At 36.4% G+C, this 24,883-nt stretch overlaps 1 protein-coding gene across 1 annotated transcript in view; it reads left to right on the top strand.

The window, feature by feature from the left end:
• Nucleotides 1-24,883, top strand: part of LOC123525344 (serine/threonine-protein kinase ATR-like) — a 138,499-nt gene that overhangs the window by 60,628 nt on the left and 52,988 nt on the right. Inside the window, exons 35-45 of the mRNA XM_045304311.2 lie at nucleotides 203-345; nucleotides 4,523-4,744; nucleotides 5,352-5,469; nucleotides 5,687-5,827; nucleotides 13,031-13,205; nucleotides 14,125-14,315; nucleotides 16,852-16,960; nucleotides 17,740-17,890; nucleotides 21,349-21,439; nucleotides 23,586-23,648; nucleotides 24,348-24,463. Of these exons, the coding sequence (XP_045160246.2) occupies nucleotides 203-345; nucleotides 4,523-4,744; nucleotides 5,352-5,469; nucleotides 5,687-5,827; nucleotides 13,031-13,205; nucleotides 14,125-14,315; nucleotides 16,852-16,960; nucleotides 17,740-17,890; nucleotides 21,349-21,439; nucleotides 23,586-23,648; nucleotides 24,348-24,463 (1,520 nt within the window). The remainder of the gene's footprint in view (nucleotides 1-202; nucleotides 346-4,522; nucleotides 4,745-5,351; nucleotides 5,470-5,686; nucleotides 5,828-13,030; nucleotides 13,206-14,124; nucleotides 14,316-16,851; nucleotides 16,961-17,739; nucleotides 17,891-21,348; nucleotides 21,440-23,585; nucleotides 23,649-24,347; nucleotides 24,464-24,883) is intronic.

Raw genomic sequence — 24,883 nt, 5'->3', positions numbered from 1 at the left:
TCATTGACAGATATCAGTTCATTATGTTATACTGCAGTAGAGAAAATTAGGTGCCTTCCAGTAGGGGACTTTGTATTGCATGGCAATACTTCATTCACTTGTTTAATTAGTTTTTCAGACCACAGAGAGATTATAAAAAACAACACTAGAAAAAAATATGAAAGCTTACAACTTAAAAAATCTTACAACTTCATTATTGCAGTTATTAAAGGGCTGTAGAGAACCTGATGGACGTGCACAGAGGTTATATGCAGAGTGTTTGGGTAACTGTAGTGCCATAGACCCCGGAAGGCTGGAACTCTCTATTAACAATCCAAAAGCCGAGCTGGCCAAACTTCATGTTAGGTAACACTTTTTGTTTATATAAATTCTATTGAGTTTCATTGTAATGTTAATTTATTCATTGTTAATGTTACCAGTACGTAACAGTACAAAGATACCCTTATTCACAGTTAATTTCAGACTTTGAAGTTTTAAGATGAATATCAGGATGATTTACTTTAAAACTGATAATTATTTTATCATGCTGTATTACCACGGGTACTAAACAGTGCCTGCGGTACTGACTGTGTCGACGAGGATTGAAGGCACTTCGCTTCCTGTACCGCAGGTACTTTGTCAATGTTTACAAAACGAGCGAGATCGGTGAGAGATTTTTGTCATTTTGTTACTGCATGGAGTATTTTTTCAAAAATCGGGGAATGAAGCGGGGAGTAGATGTATCTTATCTACATATCCATGCTAAAATTTGTGGCAAATGAATAATTTCCTAGAAACGTAAGGACAAATAAGTTGAGAATGAAACCTGATTTTTTCACATCAGTGACTGTTTAGACTCAATTTCTTTTCGCTGACCCAAACGATGTCGTCTCTGCCGTCGCAAATTATATTTATAAATGACATGTGATCTGCTAAAACATAAAATGTGTCCAGAAAATTCCGAATTTGAACGTTATGCTACTTTTTGAAAAGTGCCGCAGGCATTTTGACGATGCCGCAGCCCCTTCGAGGTGCCACAGGCACTTTCAAAAAGTATCGGGACATAAATTTGGCCAAACTAGACAAACAGACAAATGGAAGAACAGAGAAACAACATTTCCTTCAAGAAAACGAAAAGAAAAAGGGGTGTTGAATAGTATGCAATGGAATGCAAGTCAACTGAAGTCAGGTACCCTCATATTGCCGCATTTCAGAAAGCGGTCCGCAGAATAAAAACCCTACTTTCGTTTTCACGTAAAACAACCCGAAAACAAGCGAATATTAGCATGAAAAATGTCATATTTTATGTAAAATTCATTCCACGAGTGGAATGATGCCCATTTGACTCTCGTTTTACACGCAAATGCGCGAAAAATGGAAAAATTAGGATCTACTTATTAGGGACTTCTTTCGATACACCACGGAAGCACATTTTTGACCAAATAACTGCATTGTAACCTCTGCCACGAGATAGATAGGTAGTTGTCACGATACTTCAAGAAATTATCGTGATAAAGCGAAGTTTTCTAATAAGAGTCTCAATAGTCAAAAGTTTCCTGTAAATATTATTGCGATGATTCACATTATAATCTCGATACCATTTGTGTAAGAGCCCATTGTGGACAGCTGACATTTACTAGCTAGACAGTTATTACGGTATAAAATCAGAAACTGTATCAATGTTTGAAATTTTCTGTAGTTATTTTAATAGCCTAACGTTTACTGTAAATATTAAGTATATCTACAAAAAAAAATTATTTTAAAAATGTTTTCAGAAAAAAGGAGAACTTAATAAGTATAGCTCATAAACGATCAAACGGGAGAACTTTAATAGTTTTTACATGTACGTAAAAACCTATTTTATTCCCTGCAAACAAAACTTTGAAAAAAAAACAAACATATCGAGCAGCATAGGACGGGCGGAGAAGGCAGTTTTCAAAAAGCATAATGTTTTGGAATACAGTTTGCTTCAACTGACCGGAACAATCGTGTACTATAGTTTAAGATCACCTGCGAAGGGGCTGCGGCATCGTCAAAATGCCTGCGGCACTATTTCCAAAATTGGCATAACGTACAAATTCAAAATTTTCTGGACACATTTTATGTTTTAGCAAATCACATGTCATTTATAAATATAATTTGCGACGGCAGAGATGACATCGTTTGGGTCAGCGAAAAGAAATGAGCCTATACAGTCACTGATGTGAAAAAAATCACGTTTCATTCCCAACTTATTTGTCCTTACGTTTCTAGGAAATTGATCTTTTGCCACAAATTTTAGCATGGATATGTAGATAAGATACATCTACACCCCGCTACATTCCCCGATTTTTGAAAAAAATCTTCATGAGTAACAAAATGACAAAAATCACTCACCGATCTCGCTCGTTTTGTAAACATTGATGAAGTACCTGCGGTACAGGAAGCGAAGTGCCTTCAATCCTCGTCGGCACAGTCAGTACCGCAGGCACTGTTTAGTACCCGTGATTACACCACACAATTGTCTTGATTTGATAGCTGTATTACACTGCAGCACTATCTTGATCATTCTATATTACACTGCAGCACTATCATGATCATTCTTTATTACACTGCTGTACTATCTTGATCATTCTATATTACACTGCTGTACTATCTTTATCATTCTATATTACACCGCTGTACTATCTTTATCAGTCTATATTACACTGCTGTACCAATTTTATCATTCTATATTACACCGCTGTACTATCTTTATCATTCTATATTACACTGCAGCACTATCTTGATCATTCTATATTACACCGCTGTACTATCTTTATCATTCTATATTACACAGCTGTACTATCTTTATCATTCTATATTACACTGCAGCACTATCTTGATCATTCTATATTACACCGCTGTACTATCTTTATCATTCTATATTACACTGCTGTACTATCTTTATCATTCTATATTACACTGCAGCACTATCTTGATCATTCTATATTACACTGCTGTACTATCTTGATCATTCTATATTACACTGCAGCACTATCTTGATCATTCTATATTACACTGCTGCACTATCTTGATCATTCTATATTACACTGCTGCACTATCTTAACCATTCTATATTACACCGCTGTACTATCTTGATCATTCTGTATTACACCGCTGGACTATCTTTATCATTCTATATTACACCGCTGTACTATCTTGATCATTCTATATTACACCGCTGTACTATCTTGATCATTCTATATTACACTGCAGCACTATCTTGATCATTCTATATTACACCGCTGTACTATCTTGATCATTCTATATAACACTGCAGCACTATCTTAATCATTCTATATTACACTGCTGTACTATCTTGATCATTCTATATTACACCGCTGTACTATCTTTATCATTCTATATTACACCGCTGTACTATCTTGATCATTCTATATTACACCGCTGTACTATCTTGATTATTCTATATTACACTGCAGCACTATCTTGATCATTCTATATTACACCCCTGTACTATCTTGATCATTCTATATTACACTGCAGCACTATCTTGATCATTCTATATTACACTGCTGCACTATCTTGATCATTCTATATTACACTGCCGCACTATCTTGATCATTCTATATTACGCTGCAGCACTATCTTGATCATTCTATGTTACACTGCTGTACTATCTTGATCATTCTATATTACACTGCTGTACTATCTTGATCATTCTATATTACACTGCAGCACTATCTTTATCATTCTATATTACACTGCAGCACTATCTTGATCATTCTATATTACACCACTGTACTATCTTTATCATTCTATATTACACTGCCGACTGTCTTTATCATTCTATATTACACTGCAGCACTATCTTGATCATTCTATATTACACTGCTGTACTATCTTGATCATTCTATATTACACTGCAGCACTATCTTGATCATTCTATATTACACTGCTGCACTATCTTGATCATTCTATATTACACTGCTGCACTATCTTTATCATTCTATATTACACCACTGTACTATCTTGATCATTCTATATTACACCACTGTACTATCTTGATCATTCTATATTACACCGCTGTACTATCTTGATCATTCTATATTACACCACTGTACTATCTTGATCATTCTATATTATACCGCTGTACTATCTTGATCATTCTATATTACACTGCAGCACTATCTTAATCATTCTATATTACACTGCTGTACTATCTTGATCATTCTATATTACACTGCAGCACTATCTTGATCATTCTATATTATGCTGCAGCACTATCTTGATCATTCTATATTACACTGCTGTACTATCTTGATCATTCTGTATTACACTGCAGCACTGTGTTGATCATTCTATATTACACAGCTGTACTATCTTTATCATTCTATATTACACTGCAGCACTATCTTGATCATTCTATATTACACTGCTGTACTATCTTGATCATTCTATATTACACTGCTGTACTATCTTTATCATACTGTATCACACCACAGCACTATCTTAATCATGCTATTTTACAACTCAGCACTATTTTGATCCTGTTGTATTACAGTATTGAGGATGACAAGTTTGCTGTGGCATTGATCAATGAAGTGGTGAAGTCATACCTAGCTGCTACAACACCTAGAATACAGGACTGCTCAGCATACGCTCTACAAGAACTGCTGTCAACATATAAAATATCAGAGTCTAGTGAGGACAAACACTCCAAGAAGTTATGGAATGAATTCAAGGAACCAATCCAAGAAATTCTGATACCACTACTTAGTTCAAAGTAAATCTTTATTTAGATATTTGTTTGGTCTGTGTCATTCTTGATACCTTACATCAAATTTTGGAAAGGGTAATGAAATACTAGCAGAGTGTTACTCGGGGCATTGAATTCTTCATGTGAGGAAGCCATCCAGCTGGCTTACTGAAGGTCGGTGGTTCTACCCAGGTGCCCGCTCGTGATGAAATAATGCACGGAGGGGCATCTGGGGTCTTCCTCCCCCATCAAAGCTGGAAAGTCTCCATATGACCTATAATTGTGTCTGTGTGATGTTAAACCCAACAAAACAAACGAAATCCCAGCATTTAGGATCAGCTTTCAGCTAAACTACCCTTCATTCTGATTTTACATGTACTGACCTGCTTGGTTGTATTGTAGCAAACATTTTGTTGTATGTATTGAGAAATAAATGATCTATCTCAATATATTTTAAAGAATATTACCATTAGTATTCCTGTTAAAATGAAAGATAGTGCTGTAGACTTGGATCTGAACAATATTAATGGTGGTTCTGCAGTACAGTACCAGTGTGTCACTATACTTAACCCTAAAAATGTTACGTAAATATTATGTTCATATGCTTGCTTCAACTTCATTCTGTATGTTTCAGATACATTCTAGCTACAGATCAAAACTGGTCCTCTCTCCAGAAACCTATCTATTGTTCTAAGAAAGGTAACTCCTTAAAGGACTGGGTCAGCACGTGGACAGGATATCTTTCTTCAAAGGTATGTTGGCTAAGAAATGTGGTCTATGAGTTTGTTGGTAGTACGACTGTTTTGCATTATACAAATTGACCAACACTTCATAATGAAAGGGGTTATACCAAATAGTGCTAACTTTAAATTCAGTGAGGCATTTTAGGTCAAATTTGTAGATATATTTAGACAATAGGTATGGATTAGTGTACATTCATACATTGTCGTGTATATATGTATTTTGTAGGTGAAGGCCAATAGCAAGGCACACAAAGTATTCAAATCCTGTAGTGCCATGTTGAACTTTGACATCCATATTGCAATCTACATTCTGCCATATGTTGTGTTGCACGTGCTGCATGATGGGTCAGATGAAGATATTAATGAGGTAAGAGTAACAAAGATTTTTATGTCTCCAAGGTTGAAGACCAAGAAGGTAATGTGTTTGAAATTTACATTCATCCATCACACTTTTACTCGACTCCTACACTTGTTTCAAATGAAACTTGTCTTTTTACATACTTCATTGGTACCTGTATACATTATCAACTTAAGGTTGACTTGTGTTTATTATATTTTGACTTGTGCCCCTTTTTTTGGACATAGCTATATTACATGGACGGGTGATTAAGGTCGCTGACTTCAAATCACTTGCCCCTCACCGATGTGGGTTCAAGCCTCACTCGGGGCATTGAATTCTTTATGTGAGGAAGCCACCCAGCTGGCTTACAGAAAGTTGGTGGTTCTACACAGGTGCCCGCCTGTGATGAAATAATGCATGGAAGGGCACCTGGGGTCTTCCTCCACCATCAAAGCTGGAAAGTTACCATATGATTAATAATTGTATCCATGCAATGTTAAACCCAACAAAAAAAAGCATCTGTACTCTGTGTACTCAACTCGTACAGTTTTCATTCAATTCTTTATATCTTCTTTATATCATATCTCGGTGTTTTTCTTAACAAATTTGGTGCAGGTAAATCGTATACACTAAGCGCAGGGTGCGGTAACTAAAAGTGTGCAGGTATTAAATACCCGCAAGCTAGTTACCGCACTGTTAGATAGGAAAGTATGCCAGTGTGTATGGGCGTGTCTCAGACAGCAGACAGCGAAGTGCATTTTATTGGTTTTCTGCGCTCGCATTGGTTGATTTTACCTGAGCTTTACACATTTGTAAAACAAGGATTTTAAGTACTCACTGAACTGCTGTATATGGCAATGTGGAACGCCTACTGAACTACCATATATGGATGGCTATGATACAAAACAGAAAGAACATTAAAACTCTTGGGTAAACGATTTATACTCGGGGGCTATGCCCCCTCGTACAAACCATTTACCCTCGAGTTTCAATGCTTTTTCTATTACTAAACGCTTAGTATATTTTCATAAAACTAACACCATTTGTTTACCTCACAAAAACAACATGCCAAGCACACAACACAAGCCACTTTGTCCAAAGGCACAGTTTGAATTGGAATGTCAGATAGCTAACTTTGCATCCGCTCTGTATCCTCTAAACCACTGGGAAGATTTTAAGCCCACCATCATCATATGGTGGGCTGTTCAGATCACTCTGCGTCCGTCATCCGTCTGTCTGTTAACAATTTCTCGTTATCGCATCTCCTCAGAAACTACTGGGGGGATTTTGACCAAACTTTGTCAGAATGATGTATTGGTACCCTAGTTTTGTCCCCCTGAAAATCAGACTGGTTCAACAATTTTTGAGTGAGTTATGGCCCTTTGTTTATTTTGATTTCTAATATAATTTCATATGGCCCTCCAAGTCGTTAATTGGTTTTTTATGGCCTTACCTGTAGAAGGGTCATAAAGTCTGCAGACACTAATGAGATAATGATTCAAGTGGTCATTATTTTCCTATTACACCGCAGCAGTGAATGGACTACTGTAGTAGATTGTTGATTAATTTGTTTAGTACTCAAATTTCTGGGTTTAATTATTAGTTATAATATAAGTAATTATATGTGCATTCTTTGTTGCCATAATAAGAAAAAAATAATAATTGCATATAACTCATTAATGGTGTCATCTCTCTTGTTTAGGGTATGGGTTTAATTATTAGTTATACCCCCACCAAACATGTTTGAGGGGGGTATATAGGAGTCAGTTTTGTTACGTCGCGTCCCATCATGTCCCGTCCCGTCCCGAAATCTATTATCTCAGTTATTACCAAATGGATTTGATTCAAACTTAAAATACATGTTCCACCTTATCACCCATATCATGTGACACAAGGTGCATAACTCTTGACACCAAGTTTTCATGAATTATGTCCCCTTTTACTTAGAATTTAAGGTTAATTTTGTTGTATTTTCACTATATCTCAGTTATTACTAAATGGATTTGATTCAAACTTAAAATAGTTGTTCCACTTCATCATCCACATCATGTGACACAAGGTGCATAACTCAGACACCAAGTTTTCATGGATTATGTCCCCTTTTACTTAGAATTTAAGGTTAATTTTTTTGTATTTTCACTATATCTCAGTTATCACTAAATGGATTTGATTCAAACTTAAAATAGTTGTTCCACCTCATCACCCAGATCATGTGACATAAGGTGCTTAACTCTAACATACATTTTTTATGAATCATGTCCCCTTTTACTTTAAATTTAAGGTTGATTTTGATGTATTTTCACTATATCTCAGTTATTACAAAATGGATTTGATTCAAACTTAAAATAGATGTTCCACCTCATCACCCACATCATGTGACACAAGATGCATAACTCTGACACCAATTTTTCATGAATTATGCCCCTTTTTACTTAGAATTTAAGGTTAATTTTGATGTATTTTCACTGAATCTCAGTTACTACTGAATGGATTTGATTCAGACTTAAAATAGATGTTCCACCTCATCACCCACATCATGTGACATAAGGTGCATAACTCTGACACTAATTTTTCTTGAATTGTGTCCCCTATCTAGAATTTAAGGTTAATTTTGATGTATTTTCACTATATCTCATTCTGATTGGCTTAGAGCCAAAGGGAAGTAACCTTTTTAAACATTTGTACTGAGTTTCTTCCTCTTAAATTCCAGGAATTAGTCTATTTTTAGAAATCCTATTTTTAGATTTTCAATATTTTAGGTATTTTTCTAACTTTTTTATTATAAGTCCTATGTAAAAAGTAAATACATTTGTCTGTGGTAACATGGGTCGGTAAGACACTTTTTTGTATTCACTTTTAGTTTATCTCTAATTTAATATATTTACTAGTATTACTATACTAGTATTAGCAATTAGGAGTGACCTGTCACTTTTATTTTTAGATTTGGATTTTCCAGACTGTTCCATTTATTAAATAAGGGTTTGAAGGATATTTGACTTCTTTAAAACTATAAATATATTTCAAATACTATACAAATTGAAATGCATCGGTAGCTCAGTTGGAAGAATTGAGGAATTTTCCTAATGACTTAAGTTTTGCGATTAGGAGGCTGTGGGTTCGAATCCTCCACAGGGCGATTTGTTTTATGATTCAGTTTGGTTTATTTATATTTTACATGTTTTTTTATTTCATTTTATTTCATTTCAATTTCATTTTTAATTTCATTCGTACAATTTCAATACATTTCAAACACACACGTTCAATGGAGCATCCTCACACTGGCTGGTGGTGTCGGATTCCTCCGAATAAGTGTCATCAGCTAGTTGAATGACCAAATTGTCAAGAGCTATGTCAGCCAATGTTGAATAATTCACGATCAAGGAGAGATATTTGAAAAATTTAATTCAAATACATGTTTAACGTTATCATCATTTCAAAATGAATGTTAGCAAAATATAAAATGAAAAAAAAAAAAATATTGATCTCCGTTGGAATTCGAACTCACAAAAGTTATATTCTAGAGCCGTCACGCTTACCACTGTACCACGGGGTCTAATAGCGCGCTGAAGAGGCAGTCATTTGAATATATATTATAAAAATAAGTTATAAAAAGGTAGGGTAACCCTTTACTGAAGTGGTTTATTCCAGTAACCTTTCAAATCTATTAATAAAAGCGACAGGTCACTCCTAAATGCTAGTATTATACTAGTATTATACTAGTATTACTTACATGTGGAAGCCCAGGATGAAGTACTCCAAAAACTAAGTATTTTTAAAATTTCTTATGGTTGCCATTCTTCTGTGACAAGACCGTGTGGTGGGGGTATGAGTCACTCCTGTGACAGTTCTAGTTATAATATAAGTAATTATATGTGCATTCTCTGTTTCAGTAATAAGGAAAAAAAAATGCATATAACTCATTAATGGTGCCATCTCTCTTGTTTAGGGTCAAGGTCACTTATTTTGATCTAGTGACCTACTTTTTGTTTTTAACCTACAACATTTAAATTTGGATCACATGTATAGTTTTGTGTGGCTAGATGAACCTTGACATGAGTTGATCTTGATCTTGACCTAGTGACCTACTTTCACATTTCTGTAGCTACAGCCTTCAAATTTGGGCCACATGCAAAGGTTTGTGTACTGAAATAAACTTTGACCTTGACATTGACCTAGTGACCTACTTTCACATTTTTAAAGGTACAGGCTTCAAATTTGGATCACATGCATAGTTTTGTGTTCCAAAATAAAATTTGACCATGATTTTGACCTAGTGACCTACTTTCACATTTCTGAAGCTACAGCCTTCAAATTTGGACCACATGCATAGTTTTGTGTACCGAAATGAACTTTGACCTTGAGATTGACCTAGTGACTTACTTTCACATTTCTCAAGGTACAGGCTTCAAATTTGGACCACATGCACAGTTTTGTGTTCTGAATTGAAATTTGACCATGATTTTTATCTAGTACCTACTTTCACATTTCTCGAGCTACAGCCTTCAAATTTGAAGCACATGCATAGTTTTGTGTACTGAAATGAACTTTGACCTTGAAATTGATCTAGTGACCTACTTTCACATTTCTCAAGCTACAGCTTTCAAATTGGGACCACATGCATGGACCACATGCACAGTTTTGTGTACCGAAATGAACTTCGACCTTGATTTTGACCTAGTGACATATTTGTGCTTTGCTCTTAGCACATTCATACATTGACCGATCTCTTTGATATTTGGTATGTAAGTACCTTGTATAGAGCCAAAATTACCATTTAGTATTAGAGGTCACTGGATCCTAGGACTGTGATGACCTGGATTCTGACATAGTTACCTACTTTTAGGATTTTGAGCTAGTCTTGAAATTTGAAACCTTCAAAATTGACTCAGTGGTGGGAGCCAAGATCACTCTGTGATCTCTTGTCATAAAACTGACATCAATAGTTTACCTCCTCAGGATGACATGTAGAGCTCACAACCCAGGTCTCTAGGTCCAGGATCAAGGTCACACTTGATTTACAAAGATCAAATACGTGTCTGCACCATATCTTGTAACTGCTAGGAATATTTTCATATAACTGCCATCCATTGTTAACCTCTCCATGCATAGTATACCACCCAGATCATTAGGTTCAGGGTCAGGGTCAAAGATCATGATCACAACATTTCAAAGTAGTGTCTTGGGTATTATTCGCTTGTAATAATTGCTCTTGTTAATTTTATAGTTATGCACCTTTTCTTGAACTCGGCTCCTTCAGTTTTTATCCATTTCAAATGAAATTTGTAAATTGTCGTGACCTTCTTGTTAAATTTTCATTTTTTTAGTTTTGCACCATTTTTGGACTAACAGTTTGACAAATATACCAGTACCTTTTGTACTCAGCTCCTCCTACAATTTCCATCCAGTTCAAATGGAACTTGGTGTCCATCATCAACAGAAGTAGTCACGTGACATGCAAATATTATTGTGAATTTCATGATGGGATTTTTTTTGCCCTGTTTTTATCTCTATGCTTTATTCTATCAAACATTTTAAGGGGGCTTTTTATGCCCCCCTTCGAAGAAGGAAGAAGGAGGGGTATATTGTTTTGCAGATGTCTGTCTGTCGGTCTTTCGGTCGGTATGTAGACCAATCCGTTTCTGGATAACTCAAGAATGCTTGGGCTTAGGATCATAAAAGTTGATAGGATGGTTGGTCATAACCAGCAGATGATCCCTATTGATTTTGAGATCAGTAGGTCAAAGGTCAAAGTCACAGTGACCAGGAACAGTTAAACGGTTTCCAGATGATAACTCAAGAACGCTTGGGCCTAGGATCATAAAAGTTGATAGGGAGGTTGATCATGACCAGCAGATGACCCCTATTGATTTTGAGGTCAGTAGGCCAAAGATCAAGGACACAGAGGCCTGAAACAGTACAACCCTTTCCAGACAATAACTTGAGAACACTTCGGCTTAGGATCACGAAACTTAATAGGGAGGTTGATCATGACCAGCAGATGATCCCTGTTGATTTTGAGGTCAGTAAGTCAAAAGTCAAGATCATAGTGATCTAGAACAGTTAAAATGTGTCGGGACGATAACTTGAGAATGCTAGGGCCTAGGATCACGGAACTGAATAGGGGGGTTTATCATGACCAGCAGATGACCCCTATTGGTTTTGATGTCAATAGGTCAAAGGTCAATGTCACTTTGACCAAGAACAGCAGAACTTTTGTGCACAGTGACCATATAATTTCTGTTCCTTGTGCAGTTACTGAATGCATCAAGGGGGGCATTTCATGTTCTACGAGCTCTTGTTTATACAGTCAAGTCCACTTAATACGAACTCGCTTGATACGAATTTTCCGATTAAACGAACAAAGTCTGAATTCCCCGGCCGAGTCCTTCTATTTTCTTTGTCAAATTATTTCGGTAATAGCGAACTCGCTTCATACGAATAATCGGTAGATACGAACACATTTTGGAAGTCCCAATAAGCTTAAATATTATACTTTCCCATCTTTTGGTACGAATTAATTTTAGAAGTCGGGGCCGTTATAAAATGTGTTGAAAATAATAACATGGTGAGCCTTGTGGTAATTGGACAATGGAGTAGTTCACACTTATTCACAAACAAACACTCGGTCCTTTGTGTATCATGTCAATATAAAACAATTTAATCAATTGACAGGTCACGATTTAAAAAGGTATAAATATTTTTAAACACATTATTGACGTTCTAGTGTCGATACAGGTAGGCTGTGTCTTACAAAATATGCAAACTATTATCCCTCTTAGAATGATTGTTATATAGCTTCAATGTTGGCGGTTGATATAATTTGGCGCTCTTGGACATCGACCGCACATTAAAATTTAAATTAATACAGTTTTACCTGTTTAAGTATGTTTGTTTTACCTGTTTAAGTATGACTTTTGTTGAGTAATTTCAATGTTATCTGAATAAATTAACTTAATCAGTTTAAAACTATTAACTACTTTCATATAACAGAATATATTCACCGATGATACCGGTGATACTGCCCAACTTGCTCGGACAAATTATCCGGGGAGTCATACATTCATTAATACGAATTTCGTTTGATACGAACATATTTCTTAGATCCGGATGAGTTCGTATAAAGCGAGTTTGACTGTATCTATATTTGTCTTCTGTCGAGCATTTTCAGGGGACATATATCATAAAATGTTGTCGCTATTCTTGTTATGACGGTAAAAATCTATTTTACAGATTTTTGTGGAGATCAGTCAAGTGTTGAACCAGGGTAGTCGTAGTGATGGCAAACCTAAGAGTTCTAACTTTCACCATATGAGTGCCCAGACTGTGTTCTCTATACTGGACTATCTCACAAAGTGGAAATACTTTGTCCTACAGCTCAAGGCAGCAGAGATGCAGAAGAGAAGAGGTAGTTATTTATTCTTACTGGCTGTTTTATCAGTGTAACATTCATCAGCAGGCAGTAAATCTTTCTAATGCCGGCTTTTGATTGCTGGTAATTTTTCAACAAGAAAAATGATAGTGTTAGAAAATCCTACTGAATTTATAACAAAGCAATTGACAGAAGCTCCTGAAAAGAAATTCAAATGTCAGGTTGTACATAATAATTATATACAGTAATTGTCCTACCTTTACTCACTGCAAGTTACCAGTTACTTTTGAGAACTAGTGACAATGATAAGAACTGTCTTTGTTAAGTTATGAACATGAAATACAGTCAAACCTTGTTCACTTGAACTCGGATAACTTGAACACCACTCTCTGTTAAAACTCTTAGTGAGTTTCAGGCAAAAGCTCTATTTAATGTGAATTGTTTAAAGGTTAGAACTACAGATAACTTGAACAAATTTTGCTGGTCCTTTAGAGTTCAAGAAAATGGAGTTTGACAGAAATACTATTTTATCACATGTTAGCCTTTCCTGTCGAAACATCAAAAATATGACTTTCTCTTACTATATGAACAAGTCAATTTTACCAACGTCTCCTATACTATAAACGACGTCGATGTCAAAGCTTTATTACACTAGTGTATTATCATTTTTATTTAATCGCTTTATTACACTCCAGCGACGTCAAACATGTGATAAATGACTTTTATTGCACATTTTTGCTTCTTAGATGATTGTCTTTCAATATAAAAGTTTGAAGAAATTCTATTATTGGGAAAAATTTCGCCCATCTCATACAGGAATTCTAGAGTACGCCTTTAAATACCATGTTTATACCGACATAAACTGTCAGTTAAATGTGAAAGTTCCTGCCTTGATGGTGTAATAGTTGTTCTGTACTAAATATGTTTACTATATTCTGTTACTTCTTCTGTTTAGGTGCTAGTTCAGTGTTAAATGTGCCAGAGGAAGGATACAAGAAAGTGAAGGATTTTCTCGACCGTATACCACAAGATAAGATTGCACAAGTCTCATTCAGTTGTAAGGCCTATACACGTGCCCTCATGCACTTTGAACTTCATCTAAATGGAAAAACCAGTCTTTCGAAGGAACAGTTGGATTTTATGCAGGTCAGAAAATTCCTGTGTTGTAGGTAAATTCCTACCTTTTCCCAGAAAAAAGATATTTTGTTTTAGTCTTCTCACCCATTTTCATGTAGAAATGTTTAAAACTTTTATAGATTATCACCTATTCTGATAAACAAAAGAAAAGAAAATTTTGAAGGAGTCATGCTTCTAAATGTTTTGGCCATTTAATATGTTGTTTGCTTCATGGTCATGTATTGCGAGTGCTCCTAGGTCCTGGTTTCATCATTAATTTTTAGCTCACCTCTATTAGGATCGATGAATGTCCGTCGTCCATTCACATTTCGTTTGTTTACCTTCTAGCATCCACAGTTTTGAAGCTATCTTAATCAAACTTGGTCACAAGACCTCAGATGAGTTTGATTATGGGTTAGATTGGATCAGTTTGTCCAGAGTTATATGCCCTTGATTGGCAAAATTTGCTATATTTCACTTTGTTTACACTCTAGCATCTTTATTTCTTCATCAATCCTAATCATATTTATATAGAATGTGTATGACCTCAAGATCTTGAATGATTTAGATTATTAGCGAAATCGGGCTGGTAGGACAAGAGTTATTTGCCCTTGATTGACAAAATTTGCTGTATTTCACCTTGTTTATACTTTAGCATCTTCATTTCTTCACCAGTCTTAATCATATCTATATAGAATGTGTATGACTTCAAGATCTTGGATGATTAAGATTATTAGTGAAATCGGGCTGGTAGGACAAGAGTTATATGCCCTTGATTGACAAAATTTGCTTTATTTCACCTTGTTTATATTTTAGCATCTTCATTTCTTCACCAGTCTTAATCATATCTACATAGAATGTGTATGACTTCAAGATCTTAGATGATTAAGATTATTAGTGAAATCGGGCTGGTAGGACAAGAGTTATATGCCCTTGATTGACAAAATTTGCTTTATTTCACCTTGTTTATACTTTAGCATCTTCATTTCTTCACCAATCTTAATCATATCTACATAGAATGTGTATAACCTCAAGATCTTGGATGAGTTTGATTATGAGCAAAATTGGGCTGGTAGGACCAGAGTTTTGAATGTGCCCTTGATTTACAAAAATTACTATATTTTACGTTGTTTACATCTAGCACCTTCATTTCTTCACCAATCCAAAACATATTTACATAGTATATGTATTGCCATAAGATCTTGGATGAGTTCAATTTTGAACAAAATCAGACAAGTAGGACCAGAGTTATGGGCCCTTGATTTTGCAAAAATCCCTATATTTTTACCTTGCCTACACTATAACACCTTCATTCCTTCAGCAATCACAATCATATTTATACAGAATGTGTATGAGCATAATATCTCAGATGAGTTCGATTATAAGTGAAATATGACCATTAGGACTAGAGTTATTCACCCTTGATTTTACCCGCCCGCTTAGCTCAGTAGGTAGAGCGTCGGTCTACGGATCGAGGGGTCGCGAGTTCGATCCTCGGGCGGGGCGTGTGTTCTCCGTGACTATTTGATAAACGACATTGTGTCTGAAATCATTAGTCCTCCACCTCTGATTCATGTGGGGAAGTTGGCAGTTACTTGCGGAGAACAGGTTTGTACTGGTACAGAATCCAGGAACACTGGTTAGGTTAACTGCCCGCCGTTACATAACTGAAATACTGTTGAAAAACGGCGTAAAACCCAAAACAAACAAACAAATCACCCTTGATTTTACAGAAACTGCTATATTTTCCATTGTTTACACTCAAGCAACTTCATTTCCTCACCAATCCTAATAATATTTACACAGAATGTGTATGATTAAAAGATCTTGGATAAGTTCTAAGAGTTAAATCAGTTTAATAGGACCAGGGTTATGTGCCCTTGATTTACAAAAATTGCTATATTTACCTAAATTGATGTATTTCACATTGCTTTGCATTTTTCTTTCTTCACCAGTCCTAATCATGTGCATGTGATTGATTTGAAAGTTCACGTATATGTCTTCAGTTGGTCTCACATTATCAGGGTAGATAACTATGGACTGATTTTATTTCAAAGTACCTCCCTTTGTCTTTAGTTAAAATGAACATATTTTGGTAACTACTTGCATGGTTGGTTCCAAATTTCATTTATGTGATAAAGTGGACCCAGACAATCAGGGTAGACAACTCCGGATTGTATTTTTGACAAATAACCTTCCTTTATTTTACTTTGAATGGATATTTCTCAGTAACTTCTGACAAGACTGATTCGAAATTTCATCAGGTTACTCAGATGTTCAAGTTAGAAACCTGTGGACTGATTTATATCAGATTACCGCCCTTTGTTTTTAGCTCACAATGATTATTGTAAAACCTTGATAACACTATACCCACCATAGGTCATCTTTTAGCAAAATCTGCTAAGAAGAATGCATGTAACCTTTACATGGTCTGTATAGAAGTTCCACTGACACAAATATCACTCAGGCCATCTTGGCCGTCCTGTTGAAAACTGATAATGGAAAAGCATGCTTGAAAATGACAGGGTTTGATATTGGTTGTGAAATACGTATTAAAATATTTCAGAGATTGTATGTAGAGCTAGATGAACCAGATGGAGTTCAGGGTGTGGCTGCAATCAGACAAGCTCCGCCCACACTGCAGGAGCAGATTCTTGCCTTCAGTGGCAAGTTAGGTATGTTGTTCTGCCTACATAAGAGTAGAACTAAAGTATATTGTGGCAGCTTCTTTGCACAGACACACTTCCTGTTTGATCAGTGACACATTGCTTTCATTCAGTCAAGTTTGCATGCTTTGTAGAATAAGCTTTTGAGTCAAGTTGTTGGTGAAGGAGCAGAATGCATATTTATGCCTCACCTTCTTGAGTGGGGATATAGATAAAACATGTTTGTATGACCTTCTGTCCAGTCGAAGTTTGTGTTGCACATAGCTCCAAAATTATATGTGCTAGACTGACAGAACTTGAGCGAAATAGTTGGTACGTGAAGTTGTGATTCTAGTTAATTTGTGTTACTATGCCATAAATGAATTTCTTGCTAAAAGGTTGCAGTTAGAGGTAGGGAATAGAAGCCCCAAAACCTTACTGTTTGCATAGAACAGAGAATAGAAAAGGCAATTTGCCATTAGCATTGCAAGTAAATGTTGTTGTTTTTTGTTGCACCAACACAATTATAGGTCATATGGCAACTTACCAGCTTTGATGGTGGAGGAAGACCCCAGGCGCCCCTCTGTGCATTATTTCATCATGGGTGGATTCCTGGGTAGAATCACCGACCTTCATAAGCCAGCTGGATAGCTTCCTCACATGAAGAATTCAATGCCCTGAGGTCGAACCCACATCGGTGAGGGGCAAGTGATTCCAAGTTAGAGACCTATACCACTTGGCCACGAAGGCCCATGCAAGTAAAAGGTTGACAAAAGTGAAATAAACTTGCTTGTTTCTGGTTTATGTAGGTTGTCAGATAGAGCTACAGACCTGCTATGAGCAAGCAATACAGTCAGAACCAGATGACTTAAGTAACCATCAGGGACTTCTCCGATGTTTGATGGATCTAGGTCAGCCATCACAGACTCTGCATCATGCCACTGGAGTTATAGCTAACAGGTCAGTTCTAAATTGATAATACCAATAAGCCAGTCTTGCTCATGGTAAAATATTATTTCAAATGAATGTAGCTGATTTGCTATGTTGTAATTACTACAGCATACCTTGTGTTAAATATTACCTTTGGAAGGATATATGTTATTCTTTATCAACCAAGCAAATTGACTGTTCTGCCAAACATGGATTAAGTCATTTGCCTCTCACCTTTGTGGATGTGAAGCATGCTCTAGTTATACAGCTTGCTTGAAGAAAAATATTGGGTTCAAGAGTTTGTCTGAAATAATGCTAAGAGGGGTATCTAGGGTTTTCCTCTAATGCTAAGTTGAGTATCTCTGACCTTCCTCCAATGCAAAGTGGGGAATAGGGGGTTTGCTGCAATGCTAAGTGGGGTATCTTTTGTCTTCCTCCAATTCTATGTGGGAAATGGGGGATGGTCCTGCAATGTTTAGTAGATTGTCTAATGTCTTCCTGAAATGTTAAGTAGGGTATCTCAGGTCTTCCTACAGTGCTAAGTGGGGTATCTAGGGTCTTGCATCAATGCTAAGTGGGGAATTGGAGGTCTTCCTCCAATGCAAGTAGGGTGTATAGGGGTCTTCTTCCAATGCTAAGTGGGGTATCTAAGGTCTTCTTCCAATGCTAAGTGGGGTATCTAAGGTCTTCTTCCAATGCTAAGTGGGGTATCTAAGGTCTTCTTCCAATGCTAAGTGGGGTATCTAAGGTCTTCTTCCAATGCTAAGTGGGGTATCTAAGGTCTTCTTTTAATGCTAAGTGGGGTATCTAAGGTCTTCTTTTAATGCTAAGTGGGGTATCTAAGGTCTTCTTTTAATGCTAAGTGGGGTATCTAAGGTCTTCTTCCAATGCTAAGTGGGGTATCTAAGGTCTTCTTCCAATGCTAAGTGGGGTATCTAAGGTCTTCTTCCAATGCTAAGTGGGGTATCTAAGGTCTTCTTTTAATGCTAAGTGGGGTATCTAAGGTCTTCTTCCAATGCTAAGTGGGGTATCTAAGGTCTTCTTCCAATGCTAAGTGGGGTATCTAAGGTCTTCTTTTAATGCTAAGTGGGGTATCTAAGGTCTTCTTCCAATGCTAAGTGGGGTATCTAAGGTCTTCTTCCAATGCTAAGTGGGGTATCTAAGGTCTTCTTCCAATGCTAAGTGGGGTATCTAAGGTCTTCTTCCAATGCTAAGTGGGGTATCTAAGGTCTTCTTCCAGTGCTAAGGTCTTCTTATCTAAGGTCTTCTTCCAATGCTAAGGTCTTCTTCCAGTGCTTATTGGGCTATCTAAGGTCTTCTTCCAATGCTAAGGTCTTCTTCCAGTGCTTATTGGACTATCTAAGGTCTTCTTTCATTTCTTAGTGGGGTAACTGGGGTCATCCTCCAGTGCTAAGTTGGGTAACTTGGGTCTCCCTCCAGTGCAGTATGGGATCATCCTTCAGTGCTAAATGGGGTATCTAGGGTCTTCCTCCAATGCTAAATGGAGTATCTGGGGTCTTCGTCCAATGCTTTATGTTGTATGTCAGGTCTTCCTCCAATGCTAAGTGGGATATCTGGGGGTCTTACTCCAATGTTAAGTTGGGTACCAGGGTTCTTCCTCTAATTTTCTGTGGTCTTCCTCCAATGCTAAGCTGGTAACAAAGGTCTTCCTCCAATGCTATGTGGAGTCTTCCTCTAATGCAAGTGGGGTATCTGAGGGTATTCCTCCAGTGTTAAGTCTGTATCTATCTGAGGTCTTTCTGCAGTGCTAAGTGGGGTATCTAGGGTCTTCCTCCATTTCTAAGTAGGTAACTTGGGTTTTCCTCCAATGCAGGTGGGGTACATGGGGTCTTCCTTCAATGCAAGTTGGGTATATGGATTCTTTCTCCAGTGCTAAGTGGGGTATCTAGGATCTTCCTCCAATAACTGGGGTCTTCCTCCACCATCAAGCTAGACAGTCACCAGATGGCTTCAGCTATGTTTGTGTTACTTTAAACCTGACAAATTGCTGTTCCAGGAATAGATTCAGTGAATTGATTGCTGTTCCAGGAATAGCTTTAGTAAATTGATTGCTGTTCCAGGTACAAGTTCAGTGGATTGATGGATGTTCTATGAATATGTCCAGTAAATTGATTATTGTTCCAGGAATAGCTTTAGTGAATTGATGGCTGTTCCAAGTACAAGTTCAGTGAATTGATTGTTGTTCTAAGTGTAAGATCAGTGAATTTAGCTGTTCCAGGATTAGCTTGTGAACTGATTGCTGTTGGGAAAGGCAATGTTGTTTTTATGTTAATTCCGTCTGCAAGGACTTACAACTTTAATCAATTAAAGACTTGAAAGATTTTTCAAAATCGGCTTAAAAATGAGAGTTATGAGCATTCAAATATTTTATCAAAATGGCGGCCATTTTGTGTCCGTGGCAACAGAAAACAAACTGGCGGATTTAATTAATTTCTAGATTCATATTTGAACTGTATTTACTTATTTCTGTAATTCAGCAGTGTGTAAATGGCATCATAAACACTAAAATGGCTGCTTCCATGTTCAGCCATTTTCTTAAATTTCAAACTGCCATATCTTCTTCAATAATGGTGCGATTTTAAATATTCTTTCAGCATTATGAAAGGCTCGAGTACGGCTTTCATATAAAATTAACTTATTGCCAGGCAGTCCTTGCCCTTTAAATGAATTGATTAATGTACTAGGAATTTGTTCAGTGAATTGATTGCTGTTCCAGGAACAGATTTAGTAAATTGTTTGCTGGTCCAAGTGTTAGTTCAGTGAATTGATTGCTGTTCCAGATATAGATTTAGTGAATTGATTGCTGTTCCAGGAACAGATCTAGTAAATTGTTTGCTGGTCCAAGTGTTAGTTCAGTAAATTGATTGCTGTTCCAGATATAGATTTAGTGAATTGATTGCTGGTCCAGATATAGATTTAGTGAATTGATTGTTGTTCCAGGAACAGATCTAGTAAATTGTTTGCTGGTCCAAGTGTTAGTTCAGTAAATTGATTGCTGTTCCAGATATAGATTTAGTGAATTGATTGTTGTTCCAGGAACAGATCTAGTAAATTGTTTGCTGGTCCAAGTGTTAGTTCAGTGAATTGATTGCTGTTCCAGAAATGGCTTTAGTGAATTAATTGCTATTCCAAGTATAAATTAGTGGATTGATCACTGCTCTTGGAAGGGAATATGTGAATTGTTCACTAGCCAAGGTTATTGATCACTGGTTCCTGGAATTCGAGACTGTTTCTTAGAAAATGTTAATCATTTTTAAGACGGTTTCTTGGGAAAGGTTAAGTTATTTGGAGATTGTGTTTCTGAAAAGGTTAAGGTATTTGGAGACTATTTCTTGGAAAAGGTTAAGCTATTCTAAGACTGTTTCTTAGAATAGGTTAAGGTATTTGAAGATAGTTTCAGGGAATAGATTAATGGCACTTGATATAGTGTTGCTTGTGAACAAAAGGCAGTATGTTTTACTTTACAGGAAAGCCTGGGCACCACATTTACTGCCATACCAGGTAGAAGCTTCCTGGAAACTGGGCAACTGGACTGATTTGGAAAATTTTACAAAAGTGGTAAGGAAGAAACTGCATTTTTTATAGCCAGACATTCCATGTACAGTGCATTTGCGATGCTACGAATCGCAATTTAACGAAGTACCGGTATACTACGAAAAGGTGTTGTGGTCCCGGCTGCTTTCCTTCTTATTTCTATGTTACAAAGTCGCGGTTTTACGAAAATGCAATTTTGCGAAAAATGCGCTCCAACGAATGTATTGTTATGCCCTTAAAGCATGTTTTTAACTTGTTTAAGTTGCGATTTTACGAATACCTGTATCGTCTAAATTTTCACACCTTCCATAACAGCGTGAAAATGCTTTAGAGTGGAAAGTGTCACTATCATTTAGCTGGTCGTAAACAGTAATTAAAGTGTGAAAACTTAGTACTGAAATTCGAAGCACATACGCTGTACAATATGACAGAAGTTAGTGGTTATTTTTTTCTCCTATAACTATCCGATCGAATAGCATTCCAGTCACACTTGCTTCGATATCTATACATCTCGAACAATCACTGCATAAAAACAATAAAAAGGTATTAAAGTCCTGATCGTCTGTATATTGTCGTTTTATTATTCCAAACAATTCAGTAAAGGGTAGCTGAGGGTATCGGAATATGCAATTTTTTGTTCTAGTGCAACAATGTACCCTAAATATGTTTTATGTACAGTGAATAAAAAGTGAAGAAAAAGCAACCGTTTTAATTTTCAGATACCATCTAAGTTCAGATTCGAATTAGATTTGTAGTAAACCTAGATGTACATATAAAATTGTACTTCGATTCGAAAATTACATGTTTAAATATCACGGGTTACAACGTGTAGATATTAAGGTGCTGTATAGCGAAATTTCCTATGCTACGATCGAACGAAAATGCAATATTACGAAAAAAACGGCCGGTCCCTTGGCTTTTCATAGGATCGTGATTGTACTGTATTTGTGCATAAAAAATATGCTGGGCATGTGAGACTTCTTGAAATAGAGATTTATTTTCTTTGAATGTACAAAATTTTCATTTCATCTCTGCTTTTATCTATTTAAAGTTTCCTGTTCAAAATTGAAAAAAAGAAATATAATAAAAAAAGTGTGCAGCACAACTTTAAAGAAAATCAGATATAAGTGTGCAGAAGTGTTAAGGAAGACACATTTGACGAATTGTTGGTAAGGCCATGCCAAAATATATTCCTTTTTAAGATTTGCGGATCAGTTTACTTGAACGGCAGAATTTACATTCCTGACAGCGCTCAATCAAAAGTGTTTGGGTTGTGAGCGTAAATTAATCTGAATGAAACTATAAGGCATCCATATTGATTTCAACTTAGACTTGTATCTTGGTACTGAATGAAACTTCAGATATGACATCCTTCTCATCAACCATACTTATATGTCCAAAATAGAGAACCCTCTTTTGAAATTTATTCACATTATGGCCCTTATCAGACCTAGAAAATTTGGTTGAAGATTTTCATTCAAGTTGTTAATCCCTGCCACAAGTGGTTGGGGGTTATAGGAATGGTCTCCGTCCATCCGTCCGTAACATTTTTTTTGTCCACTCTGTATCTCCTAAACCCCTTGAAGGATTTTCATGAAACTTTGGTCAAATGATCACCTCATCAAGACGATGTGCAGAACTCATGAGTCAGCCATGTTAGGTCAAGGTCAAGGTCACAACTCAAGGTAAAAGGTTTGAGCCTTCCATTTTGTGTCTGCTCTATATCTCCTAAACTCATTGAAGGATTTTCATGAAACTTGGGTCAAATGATCACCTCCTAAACCCCTTGAAGGATTTTAATATGACTTGGCTGTAATATTCCCCTTATCGTGTACAGACTCAAAATTCACCCATGCCAAATAATGCTTCCACCAAATACCATCAACCCTTTCACTATCCATAACAGCGGCGGGGGATATAGCTGTCTTTCAGACTGCCTTGTTATCATTGCCTTGATGAAATTTTACTTTGTAATATGTTATGCTAAATAGTTGTCGAATACTTGACTACTCTTAATATTTTTAGCTTGCTCCAAAAAAAAAAAAACCCACAAAAATTTTCTGCTTTCTTGCTGAGTGGACAATTAAAAAAAAATCTTAGAAAAGTCTATAGAGAAGTATCCTAATAATGTTGGTAGAAAAATAATTAACACTGAAGTATTGTATTGTAGGACAAGACAAGCAGAAGTTGGCCCCTAATGCTAGGAAGAATACTCCTTGCAGCTAAAGCTAAGGTTAGTATCAAAGGATAAGGTTACTGACAGAGGCCAAGAATTTTGAGAATTTGTGAAATGTACAATGTGCAGTAAAGTTAGAACCTTTATGGACTGCTTCAAATGTTGTTTACTTAGAGGTTGAGGCCTGGATGATTCATGAAAACTGAACCATTTGAACTAGAAGTGCTTAAGTATGTTAACTACTATCTCAATGGCAGCAGTTTCATTTGAGGGTTTAAGAAATGAAAATTTTTTTTTGGTGTTCATGCGAAATGAGCGACAGAATAGGATCGTCAAAACCTATTGTTTAATTTGCCGATCATATTCTGTTGCTCATTTTGCATGAACACCCAAAAACAAAATTTCATTTCTTATATTTACATTATATTTCCTTTTCATTTGTAAAATAGATTATATTATAAATTTCACACACTTTGTTGCATTTAACATTAAAATCAGCTTCCCGGCCATTCTGTTCACCGGACGGAACAGCTGCAACATCATCTAAGGAACATTCTCCCTGACTATATGTGGACGTCTTCAAAACAGCGGACAATTATCTCTATGCAGGGTTGGCTTAACTTTTGCGCCTTTCAGTTTGCTGTTCATGCGAAATGAACGTCGTAATTTTCAATGGAAAAGAATAGGGCGAATGAAAATATAATGAAATGGACAAATTCTAGTTTCTGAATGTCAGCTGTATGAGTTATGTTTCAGAAAGAAGAGGATTTCCTACAGCATCTACAGATAGCCAGACAGGAGCAGGTAGGCCCGCTGTCAGCTGCCAGCTTTGAGATGGGCTCATACCAGAGAGGATATGAATATATTGTCAGGTTTGTCTCTGTATTGACTGATCTGATTGGAAAAATTTGAGATGCAATTAGTTGATTACAAATATTAAGTGAGCAAAAAAATTGTGCTTTCAGTGGAATAGAGTATGGCAAATAAATTCTGCATCATGTAAGTCCATTAAGGGCTGCTTTGGCTGAGTGGTAAAAGTCTCTGACTTCAGACCATTTGCCTCTAATGGATATGGGTTTGAAACCTTGCTTGAGGTATAGAATTCTTATTTTTAATACCCGCTTGGCTACCATTAAAGGTGAAGGTCACACAGAGATGAAAAAAAGTTCATTATTTTTGTGTCTGGTATGTAACTTTTTAATGAATGGATAGATATTTAAGTTACTAGGCACAAACCGTCAGAATAATGTATTATACAATTTGTTGCGTGCAAGACCTAGACCTGAAGCATC

This window comes from Mercenaria mercenaria, chromosome 3 (genome assembly GCF_021730395.1).
Source record: "Mercenaria mercenaria strain notata chromosome 3, MADL_Memer_1, whole genome shotgun sequence".
Taxonomy (NCBI): domain Eukaryota; kingdom Metazoa; phylum Mollusca; class Bivalvia; order Venerida; family Veneridae; genus Mercenaria; species Mercenaria mercenaria.
This window is presented reverse-complemented; position numbering and strand designations above follow the sequence as displayed.